This window comes from Pyrgilauda ruficollis, unplaced genomic scaffold (genome assembly GCF_017590135.1).
Source record: "Pyrgilauda ruficollis isolate IOZ18807 unplaced genomic scaffold, ASM1759013v1 scaffold23, whole genome shotgun sequence".
Classification (NCBI taxonomy): Eukaryota; Metazoa; Chordata; class Aves; order Passeriformes; family Passeridae; genus Pyrgilauda; species Pyrgilauda ruficollis.
The window spans coordinates 13,255,447-13,271,135 of record NW_024522539.1 but is presented as its reverse complement, the minus strand read 5'-3'; the positions used below and the strand labels follow the sequence as shown (position 1 = coordinate 13,271,135).

At 37.3% G+C, this 15,689-nt stretch overlaps 1 protein-coding gene across 2 annotated transcripts in view; it reads left to right on the top strand.

Annotated features, from left to right (window-relative positions):
- Positions 1 to 15,689, top strand: part of ADAM10 (ADAM metallopeptidase domain 10) — a 43,661-nt gene that overhangs the window by 25,053 nt on the left and 2,919 nt on the right. For both annotated transcript variants that reach the window (XM_041468981.1, XM_041468982.1), the window contains exons 5-14: positions 4,576 to 4,679; positions 6,517 to 6,666; positions 7,787 to 7,879; positions 8,506 to 8,689; positions 10,348 to 10,511; positions 11,572 to 11,755; positions 12,626 to 12,776; positions 13,064 to 13,247; positions 14,429 to 14,537; positions 14,816 to 15,036. In XM_041468981.1, coding sequence (XP_041324915.1) covers positions 4,576 to 4,679; positions 6,517 to 6,666; positions 7,787 to 7,879; positions 8,506 to 8,689; positions 10,348 to 10,511; positions 11,572 to 11,755; positions 12,626 to 12,776; positions 13,064 to 13,247; positions 14,429 to 14,537; positions 14,816 to 15,036 — 1,544 coding nt within the window. The remainder of the gene's footprint in view (positions 1 to 4,575; positions 4,680 to 6,516; positions 6,667 to 7,786; positions 7,880 to 8,505; positions 8,690 to 10,347; positions 10,512 to 11,571; positions 11,756 to 12,625; positions 12,777 to 13,063; positions 13,248 to 14,428; positions 14,538 to 14,815; positions 15,037 to 15,689) is intronic.

Here is a 15,689-nt window from a genome sequence, read left to right as displayed (position 1 = left end):
GCTTGCTCAGCAGGGTTGAAAATAGCCCATCCTGGAGCAAAGTCTAAGCAGCACTATTTAAAAACACATCACTCCTCTTGGTTGCTGCCAGTGCAGTCTGATGTGTCTGTGTTCTGATTGTATAGTATCACTTCAGTCATTAGGATCATAGATGCCTCTAGGATTTCTGTTGTCTGAAATATCTGGAGTATACAACTACTTCTGTCTCCTTCTGAAGAGCGCTTTTGAAGCTAAATTATTTTGTCTTTCATGAGACCTATTTTTGCATTGAACTGCAGCTCTAAAAAATCCCAACAACTCAGAAAAGCTGAGCTTTGTAGTAGATCTGTTGTTAATTTCTTGTTGCTGCTCTAATCTAAAGCTAGCTCTTGTGAAACTGAGTCAAAGCACCACTATGTTATGTAGGACAAAACAAAAAAAATGATCACATTTCTGACTTGGGAGAGACTGAGGGAAAAAGTCATCTTTGCTTTAATTTGGGTATTTTTTTGGTCACCCATGTTTCAGCCTTTTGAAACAATATGCTTTTTAGTGCTTTTCAGAAACCACAATGCAACATATGATTAGCATCTCAATGCGTTCTTTTTCAGTAGTTAAACAAAAGTTGTTTTGTAAATGGGGATTATATTGTCAACTTTATAAGGCAGCTTTTGTCTGTTACAGTGGATCTGGTGACCAGTGGAAGGCAGCCTTCTATTCATGACTTGAAACACAAGTTGAATGATTTTAGTTTCTAAACCAGTCTCGATCAAACTGTTTTATAATTTACAGTTAGAAAGATGCAAACTGCTGTTTACATTGAGATATTTAGGAAACATTTCTTTAAGGATGAGGATATATTTACTTTATTTAAATCATATTTGCTTCAAGTGTATCCCTGAGTTCTTACTGTAAAATACAAAATCAGTATTTCTTCAGATCAGCAGTATACAGGAAAATCCTCTTCAGACCTTCCAGAAAATTAACATGGTCACTTAATTGTCTTTATCATCTTGGAAGGGTCATACAACTAAGAACAGAAAGTGAAGTGTTTGTAATTTTGCAAAGCCCTATCTGCTGAATAGGCTGACCATTGCAAACTGTTATTAATGAGAAACTGGTTTCTTTTTCATCACATTATGATGACAGTTGTCATGGGAGCACAGCATCACAGTGCTGCAAATGAAATCTGTAATAAGGATTTTTTTATTTTTTTATCTGCTTACATTTGAGTTTTATTCTGCAATTATTGCTTTTGCTAGTATTGGGCAAATTTCTATGGCTGTTAAAGAATTGAGTTTCATCATTTGTAAAGGAAGTTTGATATCATCCTTGCCCAAGATGCCTAAATTCAGTAATTAAGTGGTTAACCTAAATGCTTAACAGGTCATTCTATTAACTGATCATTAGAAGAAGAAAAACCAAATGTCTTTCAAAGACATTCAGGAATGTCTTTGTGGAAGGTAGTAGTGCATCTGCTTGAAAGGAAAAAAATCTTATTTTGAGCATCTGGAGTATATATCATTAAAAATCATCTGCCACCTAGATAGAGTAAGACATTGTAGTTAGAAGGTATGAAATTACAAAATTTTGCAGGTGGTTTTTAGGTTGTTATTTTTTCTACTCTTTATTATTTCTTAGCATTCTGTCAGGATGTACAAAACCTGAAAGGTGGACAGTACTGGAAAAGAAAAAGTTGGAGATTTTTTTGCCTAATGATTTTTTCTAGTTAGAGGGTTGAACCTGCTATTAACATCTTCTACAGTAGCTCTGTTGGAAAGTAGTCTTCTGTTTTCTCAACTCTGCATTCATTGTAAGCAATCATTTCATGGTGAAAGCAGGTTTTTTGCTTTTCACTTCTCAGGGTTGTGGTGGGGATAGGCTAAGAAGCTCTTGATCCCAAAGAGCTGGCAGAAGGCTGCACAGAAAGCTGGCACACCTTAGAGCATTGAAAAGCTTCACAAGAGAATGGACCAGACTTCTGTCTTGTGGGTCAGAACTGGCCAAGTCATCTGGCACCATGTAGTTCTTGCTTAGCTTCAGATATTAAAACTGGAACTGCTGCAGGGGATGATGGAAATAGGGAGTCTCAAAGATGACAAGGGAACAGTCCCTTCACAGTTTGGGGGCAGTTCAGCATTTAGCAAATACAAACTTCATGTTCACCTTTCCCTGCAAGTTAGAAATGGTTCCCAAGTGAACTATCCTGTATTACCTGTCTCCGTGATTAGCAGGGTGGTTTCAAATCAAATCTGCCTCGGGGGGATTTTTCTTTTCCAGCACATGCAAAATCTTGGCAATTTGTGTTGCAGACTGTTTTGTGTTCTTTTTTTTTTTTTTTTTTTTTTTTGTAATTTTAACTGTCATGGCTTTAAAGTGTTTCTTACTAGATTATTACTTTTGAAGTGAGAAATATTTGAATTTCAGGCAGTCAGTATAAAAAATGTGTTAAGGGATTTCCTAACATCTTTGGGAAACAAGATAGAAAGAAAAGACAGATCATTTTGTGTAATAAACTGAGGGCATTTATTTCCAGTACTGTTCTGTCAGTTGTCATGCTTCAGAGTGGGGCCTCCTGCAGGAGTTTCTTTCAGGGTACAGTGGTTTTCTGCAGGGGCAGTGTGTGGGGCAAAGACAGGATGGGCCATTGCTCCTGCCCCTGGGTAACCTGCTCTTGTTGCAGAAATAAACTCTTGGTGCTGTGCAGTCAGGTCATAGTAATGAAAATTTGCATTAGACTAAAAGACAGTAGAATTTTTTATACTATAGTGGAAGGAGAAAAGGGTGGTGGAGATGGAGAAGGGAAGGATCCTATCTACAGTCCTTCACTCATAACTCCAATCTAGTGATATTAAACAGGATCCCCAAAAGTAGAAGGTGACTCCAGCAGAGTGGTGCTTTTTGTTTAATATTGGTTGTAGCCAAATCAGCACTCCACTACCATGCTGGGGCAAACTGTGTGAGGTGACTTGCAGTAAGAGCATATTTGTCTCTTTTTCTCTCCATTCTTCTGGCACTGTGCTAGGACTAATTGTGCTACGAGAAATGTGATGAGATAGCAGTTAAAAAATGGTATTTGTGTGGTGATGGAAATTGAAATGAGGGAAACCAATATGTAGAAAATCATTAAATAAACTTACAAAGTAAGCTGTATATTGAAATAGTTTAGCAGTATCATGCAGTATGACTGTAAGAAACAGCCATAAGAGTCAAAGATAAATAAAGGCAGCTGTCAGATGAAACCATACAGAGCCCATACTCCAAGGGAGTACATCTGCTGTGCTCCAGCTACTGCCAAGCCTTGACTCCACAGCCCAGACTAGAGCTAGTCCAGGGCAAAATCGCCTGAAATGCACAGAATGTGGGCATCAGGACCTCAGTGCCTAGGCTTTACAGTTCTACTCTTACACAGCTGTTCTATTTACTCTGTGAATTTGGATCTCCACTCTTTAAAAAATAAACACCCCCTCACTAAACAGAAATAAAAAGATAAATGAATCAACCAAAAAACCCCCAAACACAACAAACCTTGGTAAAGTTTGTAGATTTCTGACAAAAGTGGCACTCTGAGATGGTGCTAAAACTGTGGTTTGCCCTACAGAAACTGACTTGTTAAATATCCAAATCTGTATTCCATTATTTCTTACTTGGGCACCAATTTATGATGGGGTTGAATATGCAAAGACATCAAAGGGAGAAGTATTCAGTACTTCTCATCTCCAGAGGAAGCTTCTGCAAATACAGGTTAGAAATCTGCAATAGGTACTGGCAGTAAAAGCTAAGCGTGTGTGTCTGAAACACATTCCCTTGTGCAGTGAGGTCTGCTCTGGCAACTATTGCAAGAGTTGGCCTTGTTAAACAGGTGATTGTGGGATTTTCTCACTAGTTTGGATCTCCAGCATTTTTAACTAACTTCTAGTGGTTAACTAAACCATGGTTCTATCCATTAGCATTTCCCTTCTTATGTCTTGGTAGTTAAGTAGCATAATGTGAAAACTTCCAAACAATCAGTGAAAGATGAATAAAATAATAAAATCCTGTTAAAATGTTGGCAAGGTTTTTTAGTTTGTTTACCAAGTAGCATAAAAACCCTTTCTCTTACCCAAGCAGTCTTTAGGATACTTGATATCTAATAACTTTCCATTGTGATGTCATATTTTGAAGGCTGCTTTTAGCTGAAGTAAGTGGGTACAGATGTGTAAATAAAAGCTCTTGTTCTTATGTTAGGCACTGCTTATTATATTTTCTTGTACTGCCTGAGAAAATAATGTTAAGCAAATATCAGTTTTGTTCTCTTTGTAGAACTAAGAATGTCTTAGTAGTAATGTTTAATAAAAAATGCTGCATAGACTTTGCTGTACTGCCTGAGAAAATAATGTTAAGAAGCAAATATCAGTTTTGTTCTGTTTGTAGAACTAAGAATGTCTTAGTAGAAATGTTTAATGAAAAAAAGCTGCATAGACTTTGCATCTTCTAATGCTTCCCTCAAACCCCATGCACGATATTGGACAGCAGCTGAGTAAGTTGCACTGATGCAGCCATATTTTGGACTTGTACTTGGAATTTGAAAACTCAACCTGGCCTTCCTCTTTTTAGAATATCCACATAAATATGGACCACAAGGAGGTTGTGCAGATCATTCAGTATTTGAAAGAATGCAGAAGTACCAGATGACTGGTATAGAAGAACCAACAACAGAGGTACAACAAAGGCTAATGGATTATGTTGATTAGTACTTAGTGTGATAACTTCCTACTTCTTGTGTGTTGTCTCTTTTACTTTTGGTGAGCTATCATCCCTCCACATTGTGAGATACTTAAATTATTGCTGGAGGTTTCTTTTTAACATAATTTTTCTAAATTATTTTTCTTATTGCTTCTGTAGCCCAGATGTGCTACTTATAGCCTTAATGAATCCTAAGTGATCTCAAATTTTTCAACAGTTAGAATTTTAGATGGATGTGGAAATCAAGCTTGAAATGAGGAATATACTTTATTGCAATTGAGAAGGAAGAGTTTCAAGATCCCTTGATCTCCAAGTAATACATTGGTTCTAAAGAGTAATAACTTCTAGATTTTCAAGTTATGTTAATATAACACACTTGGGATATCTGAGTGCTTTCAGTGGAAAATGAATTTACATTGTGGGAGTGTCTTCCTAACAACCCTGTAAGCTTGTGGGGGTTACAGCATGCTACAGACTGGCTGCTGGGAGAGGTAAGTGTCCTGTGGCAGGAACCTGTGTACCTGGGTGGAGTCCCACAGTGGGTTTGCACTCAGGCTTGCACCACATGTCACAAAATAGTTGTTTTCCAACAGCAAGTTACTGAGTTTCTTTTAGACTTAGCTGTGTTTTGAGCTCTTCCAAGTCTTGGCATAATTTTGTGGTGTCAGCTAAATATATACCCAGAAAACTATGCATACAATATGGCTCGTTAAATAGCATCAGCAACTTAGTTTATTTATGTTGTGACTCCAGAAATTGTCAACATTAATGCGCTTTTCAGCATTGGTAACAATAACATGCTTTCCCAAAAACGTGCTTGTAAAACTTCATGGAGAGAGAGAGGGCCATCAGCCAGTGAGTGCTGCAAGGCCAGTGTGCTTCTGATGCCTTGAGAGGCTGCCTGGGACACAGGCCAGACAGTGTTAAAGGAATAAAGTAGGGATTTGTTAAAAGGCCTTTAAAGGATACACCTTGGGCAGTGCAAGATCCTGGCTGTGTCCAAGATGGACTCTGAGTCATGAGTTTTCACACTTTTATAAGTTTTGGTCCATTTCCATACTGGGGTTAATTGTCCAATTACAGCTACAGGTTACGAAGTCCCATCCTCTCAGTTTGCTCTCCTCAATTCACTGCTGTTTATGCTGTTTGGGCCTGAAGCTGCAACAGTGTCCTTGGTTCTTGGGCTGGAAAAGGATTGTTTCATCTAACTAAACTGTGAAGAGAACTTGCTAACACTTTATATGAAGTTCAGGGTTATATACTATAGCAGTACAGAAGCTGGAAAATATGAAAGCTAAAACTTAAGGCATCACTACCAGATACCACTGCCTAACCAGTGTTCCTTTAGCTTCTTGTTCAGTGCCTCATTTGTTCCATGCTGAAGTGCTTAAACATTTCTGTTTGCTGAGGTAGCTGAGTAAGGTAATTACAGTTTGAAATAACTGGTGTTAGGGAAGGTGCAGTTAAGTCCCACCAGTGCTGATTTTTTCCTAACCAACTGTTTATCTTAGAAAAGGATTATAAAGAAGAAAAATTCCAAAGATCACATGAATGAAAAAAATCTATGTAATGTTGACTGCCTTTTGTAGTATAAAATGAAGTGCAGAGAGAGCTTTTGCTAAGATTACATTCCAAGTATTTTGAAAACTGAGCATAATGTACTTAATTCAAGATTCATGGAACTTTGCAAGTTAAAGAATGAAAACCTGTTTGTATTTGTGGAGTATATTTAGAACCACTGTTGTTTTTAGGTAATCTAGTGCAGCATGTGGAACAACAAAATTAATGTATTTCTTTCCTGTGCATATGTAGAAACCTGTTGAAGAGCCTAAGAAGGATGATCCACAGCTTTTGAGAAAAAAGCGTGCCACTCAGGCTGAAAAAAACACGTGCCAGCTGTATATCCAGACTGATCATTTGTTCTACAAGCATTATGGAACCAGAGAAGCTGTGATTGCACAGGTATTTCCAACCCCTCTGTTTTAAATTGCCTGCTTTTACTTTGGGTGGTCCTGATAAATTTCATGTAACTTATCTTTTTGCTTATTTACTTTATAAATGGCTTGTTTGCTTTGTTAAAGTGGTCTTGACATAACTGAAACAGCGTTTTTTATTTTGCTAAAAAGATGCTGTTTCTGTGACAAAAGTCCTGGGCACTTGTGTCTCTTTAATGGCACGTGTGGTGTGTTTAGCACCTCTGAGCAGGACTTGCAATCTGACTGTTCTCAGTTCTTACTCAGAAAAAGAATATTTCCTGAAGAGTTCTGTCCTGTTTGACAGCCTGCCAAGCCTCTGTTTTAACACTTGCATGGGCTTCCCTTTGAAATTCTAGCTCAAAACACTGTGAGCTAATAATGCAGAGATCTGTTGCTGTAGTATCTAATAGAGTGGATGGTTAAAAAAGCAGTGGCAGCTAAAGGCAGATGCTTTTCATTTGTCAATATACTATTAACTGAGAAAAGGGTTGATATGATTTGCTCAAACTATATCTAGCATTTTAACATACTTCTACTGAAGTCTGGAGTTTCACTGCCACTTGCAGATCTGAATGTTACTGTTTATCACACTGTACGTAGGCAATTCAAGTAGTATTTTTCAAAGCTCTGAAGTCATCTTTTGGTCACCTTTAGCTTTTTAGTGAGTTAGCATTTCTGTGTGCTCTTAGAAAAGGTAAATGATTAGTTTTCCCACATTTGTGTTCTACCAGAAATGAAAGAATAAATCTATAACAAGTAAATGTTTTTCGCCAAAAAAGAAATACAGTGCTTTGAATACAAAGCAGTGAATAAGGGACTATTGCAAACAGCTGTCTGAAAGTTGATAGAATTCTGTTAAAAAAAAATAAAATCAAATGGCAAAATCCTTTTTATAGCTATATAGAAAAAGGTATCTGGCATGGTGATGATGTAGGTAGTGATTTATTTCCATTGTGGGCCATGATTTAATTCAAAAGGCCTGTTAGAACTTTCTACAGCACAATATCACATATTGTATGAGTGTAGACATTGCAGTTATTGCTGTTAAGATATGCTATAGTGTAGTGCATGGATCTCTGAACTGTAGCTACTTTTGTTTTTGACAGATTTCCAGCCATGTTAAAGCCATTGACACCATTTACCAGTCAACAGATTTTTCAGGGATCCGTAACATCAGCTTCATGGTGAAACGAATCCGAGTAAGTTGGGCTGGAAAGGCTTTCAGCTTCACTGATGCTGCTTGGAGGTTGTATTTTTCAAATGTGCTGTTCCTGTTCACGTGTACCCATTTATTGTTTTATAACAGTTCTTTAGCAGAAGTGTCTCTGCAGGAAATGGTGCCCTAAACCATGTATTTGATTTGGTTTTAGTGATTATTGTCAAAAGCCCACTACTGCTATTATTAAGCTGTGGTCAGTTTTTCTATAGGAATCAACTTTGTTTCAGCACTGTTGTTGTATGGTGAATAGACTATTGCTATTCTTCACTGACTTTAATGCTAAAATAGAGAATGGCTATCCAGGTTGGGACTTCCTTGTAAAAGTGATAATTTAGGAGGATAAATACAAATTTTGGGGTACTGATGAGAAAAAAAAATAGAAGGAAATAAGAGAATGGGGGTTTACTACACAAATGCAATTCTTCATTTATTGTAGTGCTTTGTTTTCCAATTATTGGGGTGGTCATTTACAATCAAGGCATTTAAATTTTAAACAACATCTTTAACTATGTAACATAGCAAGGTCCTGACAACAGTGAGCCTCTTAGCTGGCATGTGCAAGTGGAAATGAATCCTGTCTTACAGTTTGTTTCAATTTACTTTTAGATTAACACAACTGTAGATGAGAAGGACTCTTCCAATCCCTTTAGATTTCCTAACATTGGTGTGGAGAAGTTTCTGGAACTGAACTCAGAACAGAACCATGATGATTACTGCTTGGCCTATGTGTTTACAGACCGTGATTTTGATGATGGAGTCCTTGGTCTGGCTTGGGTTGGAGCCCCTTCAGGTAATTCTGTGCAAGCCTTCAGTGCCATGAGATAAAGTACTGTAGGTAGGCTCTAGAAAAAAGGTAGAAATCACCTTTTAAACTGACAGCAAATGCACAAAAATCTCCTAGCTTTTCACAGTTTTGGTTGGGTATGGCTTAATTTTGTTTTTAGTATATTGTGCCAGTTCAATTAATCATTCTGTGTTTCTAATGAGCAGGATATGAAGAGTAAAGAACAACATATTTATTTTATTATACAAAGGTGGTATTACTTGGATTTTTTTTTATTTAAGGTAGGTGTGAATGGCCAGTAAAGTGACAGGTGAAACAAGTATTTTTGCTCTATATAAACAGAGCTTACAACTATGAGAACTACACTGCAGAACCTTTAGGTTTTCTAGGTATTAATGGAAGAATTTTCTTTTAAATCAGTGAGATCTTGTTCTGGGAGATAACAGAATAATTACTGCATGACTCTTCTTGAACTGCTTCTCATTAGTTTCACTCTAGCTGTGTATTTTGATCTAAAGTATGTCCTTTGATGTAAAAAAATCTCAGTCAGTGAGACTGTGCAAGAGACAGGATACCTTAATGAGAACATTATTGAGAGCTTTAACAGAATTGAGTAATGGTGGAAGAAAGATGAAACTGTTCATAGAAGGGGTAAGAGATCCACAGACTCATGACTGCAGTTGGCATGTTAGAGGACTAACCTTAGTGACTGTGGAAGAATCATAGGAAAAGTAATGCCCAGAAGGTGAATAGAAATGAGAAGTTGGGTCTGTGATGACCATGCTAGTGTATATACTGAGCAAGGGCAGGATGAATTGAAATGTGCAGTCCATAAACTGCTTTCAAAACTGAATTTAATTGAGAAAAATGATGATATTTGATATTCTCATCCTTTAACACATACTGACATAGATTAAGTGGGATATGTCACTAAATCAAAATTTTACTTGAGAAAGGAAAACTTCTTTAGACACCATTTACATTATCAACAGAATAGCTGAATTTTAGGACATTAATAATGCTTCAGTAGAAACTCAAGTTATTTTAAAATTTGGTGAAATTAAAATCAAAATTTTGGGAATTTTCCAAACAGGAAGTGTGATCACTTGACTGCCAACCATCTAAACATGGGTCTCATTAGCCAACACATCAAAAGCATTTTCAGCTTTAGTTTGTGTTTTGTTTTTTTTGGTTTTTTTTCTGACAATGAGATACATATATATATGTACTTATTCTGGCAATGACATTTTTATATAAATGCTCTTGCTGTGAAAGAGAATCTCCAAATTTAACGTGTACTTTTTCACTTGGTGAAATCCAGATAAGATGTAGATTGAGGCTACTTTTATTGGACATTGTACCCTGCTAGTCTTGTACTACAGGTAGGATGAAGTAATGGCTCATCCATTCAGGGAGTGCCCAAAATAGCTCTCAAAAGCTATTCTAAACCAGCTGACTTCTTGTGTGAATGTATCCAATCAGTGCTGAGACCATTTGTGTGAACAAATCCAATCTACTTTCAAGGCTGTCTTCATATTAATAATAGAGAGCTCTTAGTCTGTAAACCTGCAGAGGCAAACTGTTTGTTGCTCTGGATGTCAATAGACAAGTAACACAACACTTCTTTCCCTAAATGTGAGACTTGCACTTCTGTCTGACTGCAGGGAGCTCTGGTGGAATATGTGAGAAAAGCAAATTGTATTCGGATGGTAAGAAGAAGTCTCTGAACACTGGAATCATCACTGTCCAGAACTATGGCTCTCATGTGCCCCCCAAGGTTTCTCACATTACTTTTGCACATGAGGTTGGGCACAACTTTGGTTCCCCTGTAAGTATTACCGGTGATTTCTTAACTCACTCTCAGCCATTTCATAGGGTGTGGTTTACAAATGGAGGCTTTACTTCTTATCAACAAGGACAGCAGAAGCCTGACTCCATGAGCATATGTGCACATACATTGTATACAAACAAATGGATGGCTGGGCCCTTTTGTGAGTATTTGACAACACTGGTGCAACAGTGCATTTTGTGAATTGTTTACTTATATTAGTTCAATCCCTTACAAAGGTACTTTATTATTGTTCCCTAAACACTTCCCTGTTTTTATGAAGAGTAGGGTCACATGCACCTTGTTAAATGTATTGTACTTTTGCCTGGAGAGGAGGAAGAAGCACTGCAAAATTGATTAAGATGACACTTTATTCAGTAAGTGGCTCACGTTTGTTAGATGATTTATACTTACAAGTTTATCTAAGAAAATAGTGGAGGGAATTAGGATACCAAGAAGAATGTTTTTGAGCAGAACTGTTTCACAGACATGTAGGAATGCAACTTGTTTGTGGTAAGCTTGAAAGCATGAGGCTTTTTGTTTTGCCAGTGTGTAATGCATTTCATTCCTCATGCTGGATATTGTAGGTGTAGTCACTGGCTGACAGACTCCTGCTCTGTTTTGAAGTTCTCTTTGTACCTCCCTCAAAGCAAACAAGAAGAATGGACTGTGGTTCCTGTTAACTCCTCCTGCTTTTATTCCACAGAATGCGGATTACCCTTTTGTGATCATAAAGCCACTCCTTTTAGCAGATGGCAGTTTGTCCAAGTCAGTATTCATTCCAGGACATGCACTTGGGGGTAAATTACCAAGAATGCAAATAAGATGAAACTTGAGAAATTAGATACTTGCTACTGTTGGGGGAATCAAAAACAACAATGGAACAAAGAGAACCCAAAATCAAACCTTGGGTTTACCTATAGTTTTTGAATTGCAAAGAGCCTGAGAGTGTAAGATGGTGGTTTATTTTTATTTTATTTATTCTGCGTTAAGGCTACCAAATCCAGGTTACTTTTGCACTTGCCATCATTGAGGTAGTTGTAAAATATTTGTTTTGCAGCATGATTCTGGAATGGAGTGCACTCCTGGAGAGTCCAAGAACTTGGGACAGAAGGAAAATGGCAATTATATCATGTATGCAAGAGCTACGTCTGGGGACAAACTTAACAACAATAAGTTCTCTATCTGTAGCATTCGAAATATCAGCCAAGTTCTTGAGAAAAAGAGAAATAATTGTTTTGTTGGTATGTATTTAATCCTCCTGAAAGCCGAATAGCTAAAATATTACTGCAATGCTTAATTAATTTTTTTTTTAAATTTACTGAAAGATTCTGCAAGTAAAGAATTAAATTTGAGATCTCCAGTACTGTGTCAAGTTCTGGGCTGGCCAGCACAGAAACAGCAGAACATACTGGAGTGAGTTCAGCAAAGGGCCACAAGGATTATTAAGGGATTGGAGCATCTGACATATGAGGAGAGTCCAAGAGAGCCTGTTTAGTGTGGAGCAGAGAAGGCTGGGGGAGGCTCTGCTCTGTCTTTGTAAATGCCTGGTGGGAGGGAGTAAACGAACAGGGTCAGGCTGGTTTCAGTCATGCTCATTGTGAAAGGACTAGAGGTAAGGAGCCCATATTAAATGGCAGGGAAATCCTATTTAGACATGAAAAAGAATTTTATATGAATTTTTCTTTCTGGAGTCTGAGGTATGAGCTCTCACAAATTTTGTGAGCTTGTTTGCACATAGGTCTGCACATCTACTCAGTAGGTTTGGATTTTGGAGCAGCTCACCCCAGTATCATCAGCCTTTTCCTCAAGGTCCTCTGATTGTTAAAGGAGTGCAGCAAAGGATGCAGCTCCCTTGGAGACTGAGCAGAAAGCCTGTTCTTATACTCCCACTCTTAGGAATCAAAACCTTTTGCTCAGGGGCTTTAAATTCTGTGAATTGTGGGAATGACTAAGCTGGGTGTCAAGCAGTAATGTAAGTGACTTGAGCCCTAGTCTAAAGTCCAGTTTGACCAGGCTCTTTCAGTCGTGATTAGCTGGATGCTTGTTAAGGTTTATAAGTATTTGTATATTCTTTGTACTGCTTTGTACATAAATATACTGGCATTTTTCAGAGTCTGGGCAGCCCATCTGTGGTAATGGACTGGTTGAACAAGGAGAACAGTGTGACTGTGGATACAGTGACCAGTGTAAAGATGATTGCTGTTATGATGCAAACCAACCAGAAGATAAAAAATGCAAGTTAAGACCAGGCAAAAACTGCAGGTATTGTGCATATGTGTTACACTACACTTTAATTTTGGGCATTTATTGCAACTTTAATGGGGATTTCAGAATCAGAATCTGCTTACCTGCATCTTTATAAAAGTACTGATTTTGTTTAAAATGCTTTATGCAATGAGTGAGAAGTACATAAGCGTAATTATGCTATAGGAAAAAATATTTTCAAGGCACAATTGATTAGGACAAATCAGAGTAGATTTCAGGATGAATGGTCTGTTTGGAATGGTTCATGCTTTTTCTTGGCATCCACAGTCTGTGTTTGTTTGCAGCCCCAGCCAAGGCCCGTGCTGCACTGCCCAGTGTGATTTCAAATCGAGGACAGATAAGTGTCGGAATGATTCTGACTGTGCTAAGGAAGGAATGTGCAATGGTGTCAGTGCTCTCTGCCCGATATCTGAACCCAAAGAGAACTTCACAGTGTGCAACAGGAACACACAAGTTTGCATAAAGGGGGTATGGTTTTTACAATCTTACATAGCTGCTAATGTGGTTTATTGCAGTGCACTGCATTGTGAATTGATATGGTTTCTGTACTTACTGCACAGGAGTGCAAGCTCAGTCTCCTTTTCTGTACAGATGTTTGATTTATTGGTGTCAGTCAGAATAACAGTGAAGGTACACCAAGGATTAAGAAGTGCATAACAAATCCCAAGGTAGCAGTACTGTCTGAGAAAGTCACACTCATAGTTTTTTGTAAAAATCAGGATTATAAAAGTGTTTTATTTTCTAGTGCCACCTTTTCACTTTTCTTCAGTCTTGGTCAATAATTCTGTTGTCTTACAAAACTGGATATACTGTCAATAGAGGTTGAATTTGGTTTATTGGCAATACACAGTTTCTCCAGATATGTACATATAGCACTGATGTGCAAGCATATGGAATTAGAATGATTCTGAACTGCAGTTAGTTTCCTGGGTTAAAGAGAACGTGGTAGTTGCCATAAAATATTGATGGGAAGTCTCATAAATTGATCTGTGTTTGCTTGGAAGCAAACACAAGCAAAAATCATTCTCTTTAAGACCTGTAACTTGTTGTGCTCTAAGTTTGTTTTCCACAGTCCAGGATTTTAATCAAGTACTGCTTGTAATATTTTTCAGCTAATTTATAACCATTTTAAAGATAGAGGAATTGTTTTCATATAGTTACTGATTTTGAAACAAAATTATAAATAAATTGAACTTGGAGTTTGAAGGATCCTGACATAGTGAAATTAAATACAGAATCTTTTCTGCCATTAATTTTTATTATTTTCCAAGAGAGATATTTGTGTATACATGTGTAAGATTTATTTTTCTAACCATGATTTTGAGTAGTCGTGTTTCAGCGTGAACTGTGGTGCTGTGGGTGTTTTGCAGGGTACTCTCAGGTTGTAAAAGAAGATACTGTGTTAAAAAATAAAATCAGCAAATCACCTTTTTAAAAACTAGAAAATATGTCAAAATATTGTCATTGAATAACTGTAATAATTTTTTGCTTATGAGCTTTGGAAAAAAAATTGAAGCAGTTGATTTATTGAGAAGCATCTTTAGAGCTATAATTATGCTTTCAGGTATTAATTGTTAATATCTTTTGTAATGTTAGTATACTTACAAGTGAAATTGATTTTTGTGTTGCTGTGCTTTTGTCTCCCACAGCAATGTGCTGGCTCTATCTGTGAGAAGCATGGCTTGGAGGAGTGCACATGTGCTAGCTCAGATGGCAAGGATGATAGAGAACTGTGCCATGTCTGCTGCATGAGAAAAAGTAAGATTTACCTAAATCATAAGTGTAAATAGAGCAGGAGGGGTCTGAGGAACCTGCCCATGGTGTTTGCACTTGAGTTTTTGTTAGCTTTGAGAGCATTTTGTTCAAACATGGTTTCAGACAGACATTGCATTGTACTGTGTAGGAAATAAACAATACATTCTGCATTTTTACAGATTATTAGAGAAGCATTTTGATCAATTAAACACTAGGGTGGGTATTCATGCACGGATGTTTTAATATAATAATGGTTTGATGAATTTGTGTTCACTTTTCAGTGGACCCAGCTACGTGTGCAAGCACAGGCTCGAGCCGATGGCAGGAATATTTTCATCTTGAAACCATCACTTTGCAACCTGGATCTCCCTGCAATGATTTCAAAGGCTACTGTGATGTGTTTATGAGGTGTCGGCTAGTGGATGCTGATGGCCCTCTAGCTAGATTAAAGAAAGCAATTTTTAATCCAGAACTATATGAAAATATTGCAGAATGGATTGTGGTAAGTATATTTTTATATTACAAGTCTAATACGACATGTTCTTGGTAATCAAGATTCACAGCTGATAAGTGTTGATATGCAGAGTGCTTCAGCATTCTTCAAAGTATAATTAGCCCTTGTTTTACTAGATTTACTGTAAGCACCCTGTGTGCAACAAATAAGATTGCTAGATTGAAGGAAATTGAAACAAACATATAACAAACAAATAAATAGGATCTGTTAATAGCTCTATTCATTCACATTTTTAATTTACTATTTTTTCATGTTTTGACTCTTCATATTTGAATGGTCTGACTTCTTTTAAGGAGCTAAATATTTTGATCTTTAGCATTATATTGTGCTAGATGTCACTTATTATAATAATAATATACTGTAAGAGGAGCTAGAGTGAAACACCCTTGGAGAGCTGCATAGGCAGTTTTGTGTAAGCTGTTGATTGTTTTAGGCTTACACAGCTCTGCTGGAGTGTATCTTCTGTGAAGTACCCTTCTGATACTAGCATGGAAGTATTGGGGCTTTTCTGTGGAAGAACTTTGGGGACTTTTCTTTCAAATCTTAGGCTGGATATTCTTGGTGATGTTTCAGAAAGCTTTTTGATGACTTCTAAAACACAGTGAAAAGCCACATTAAATGTGCTCTGTCTCTTGTGCATG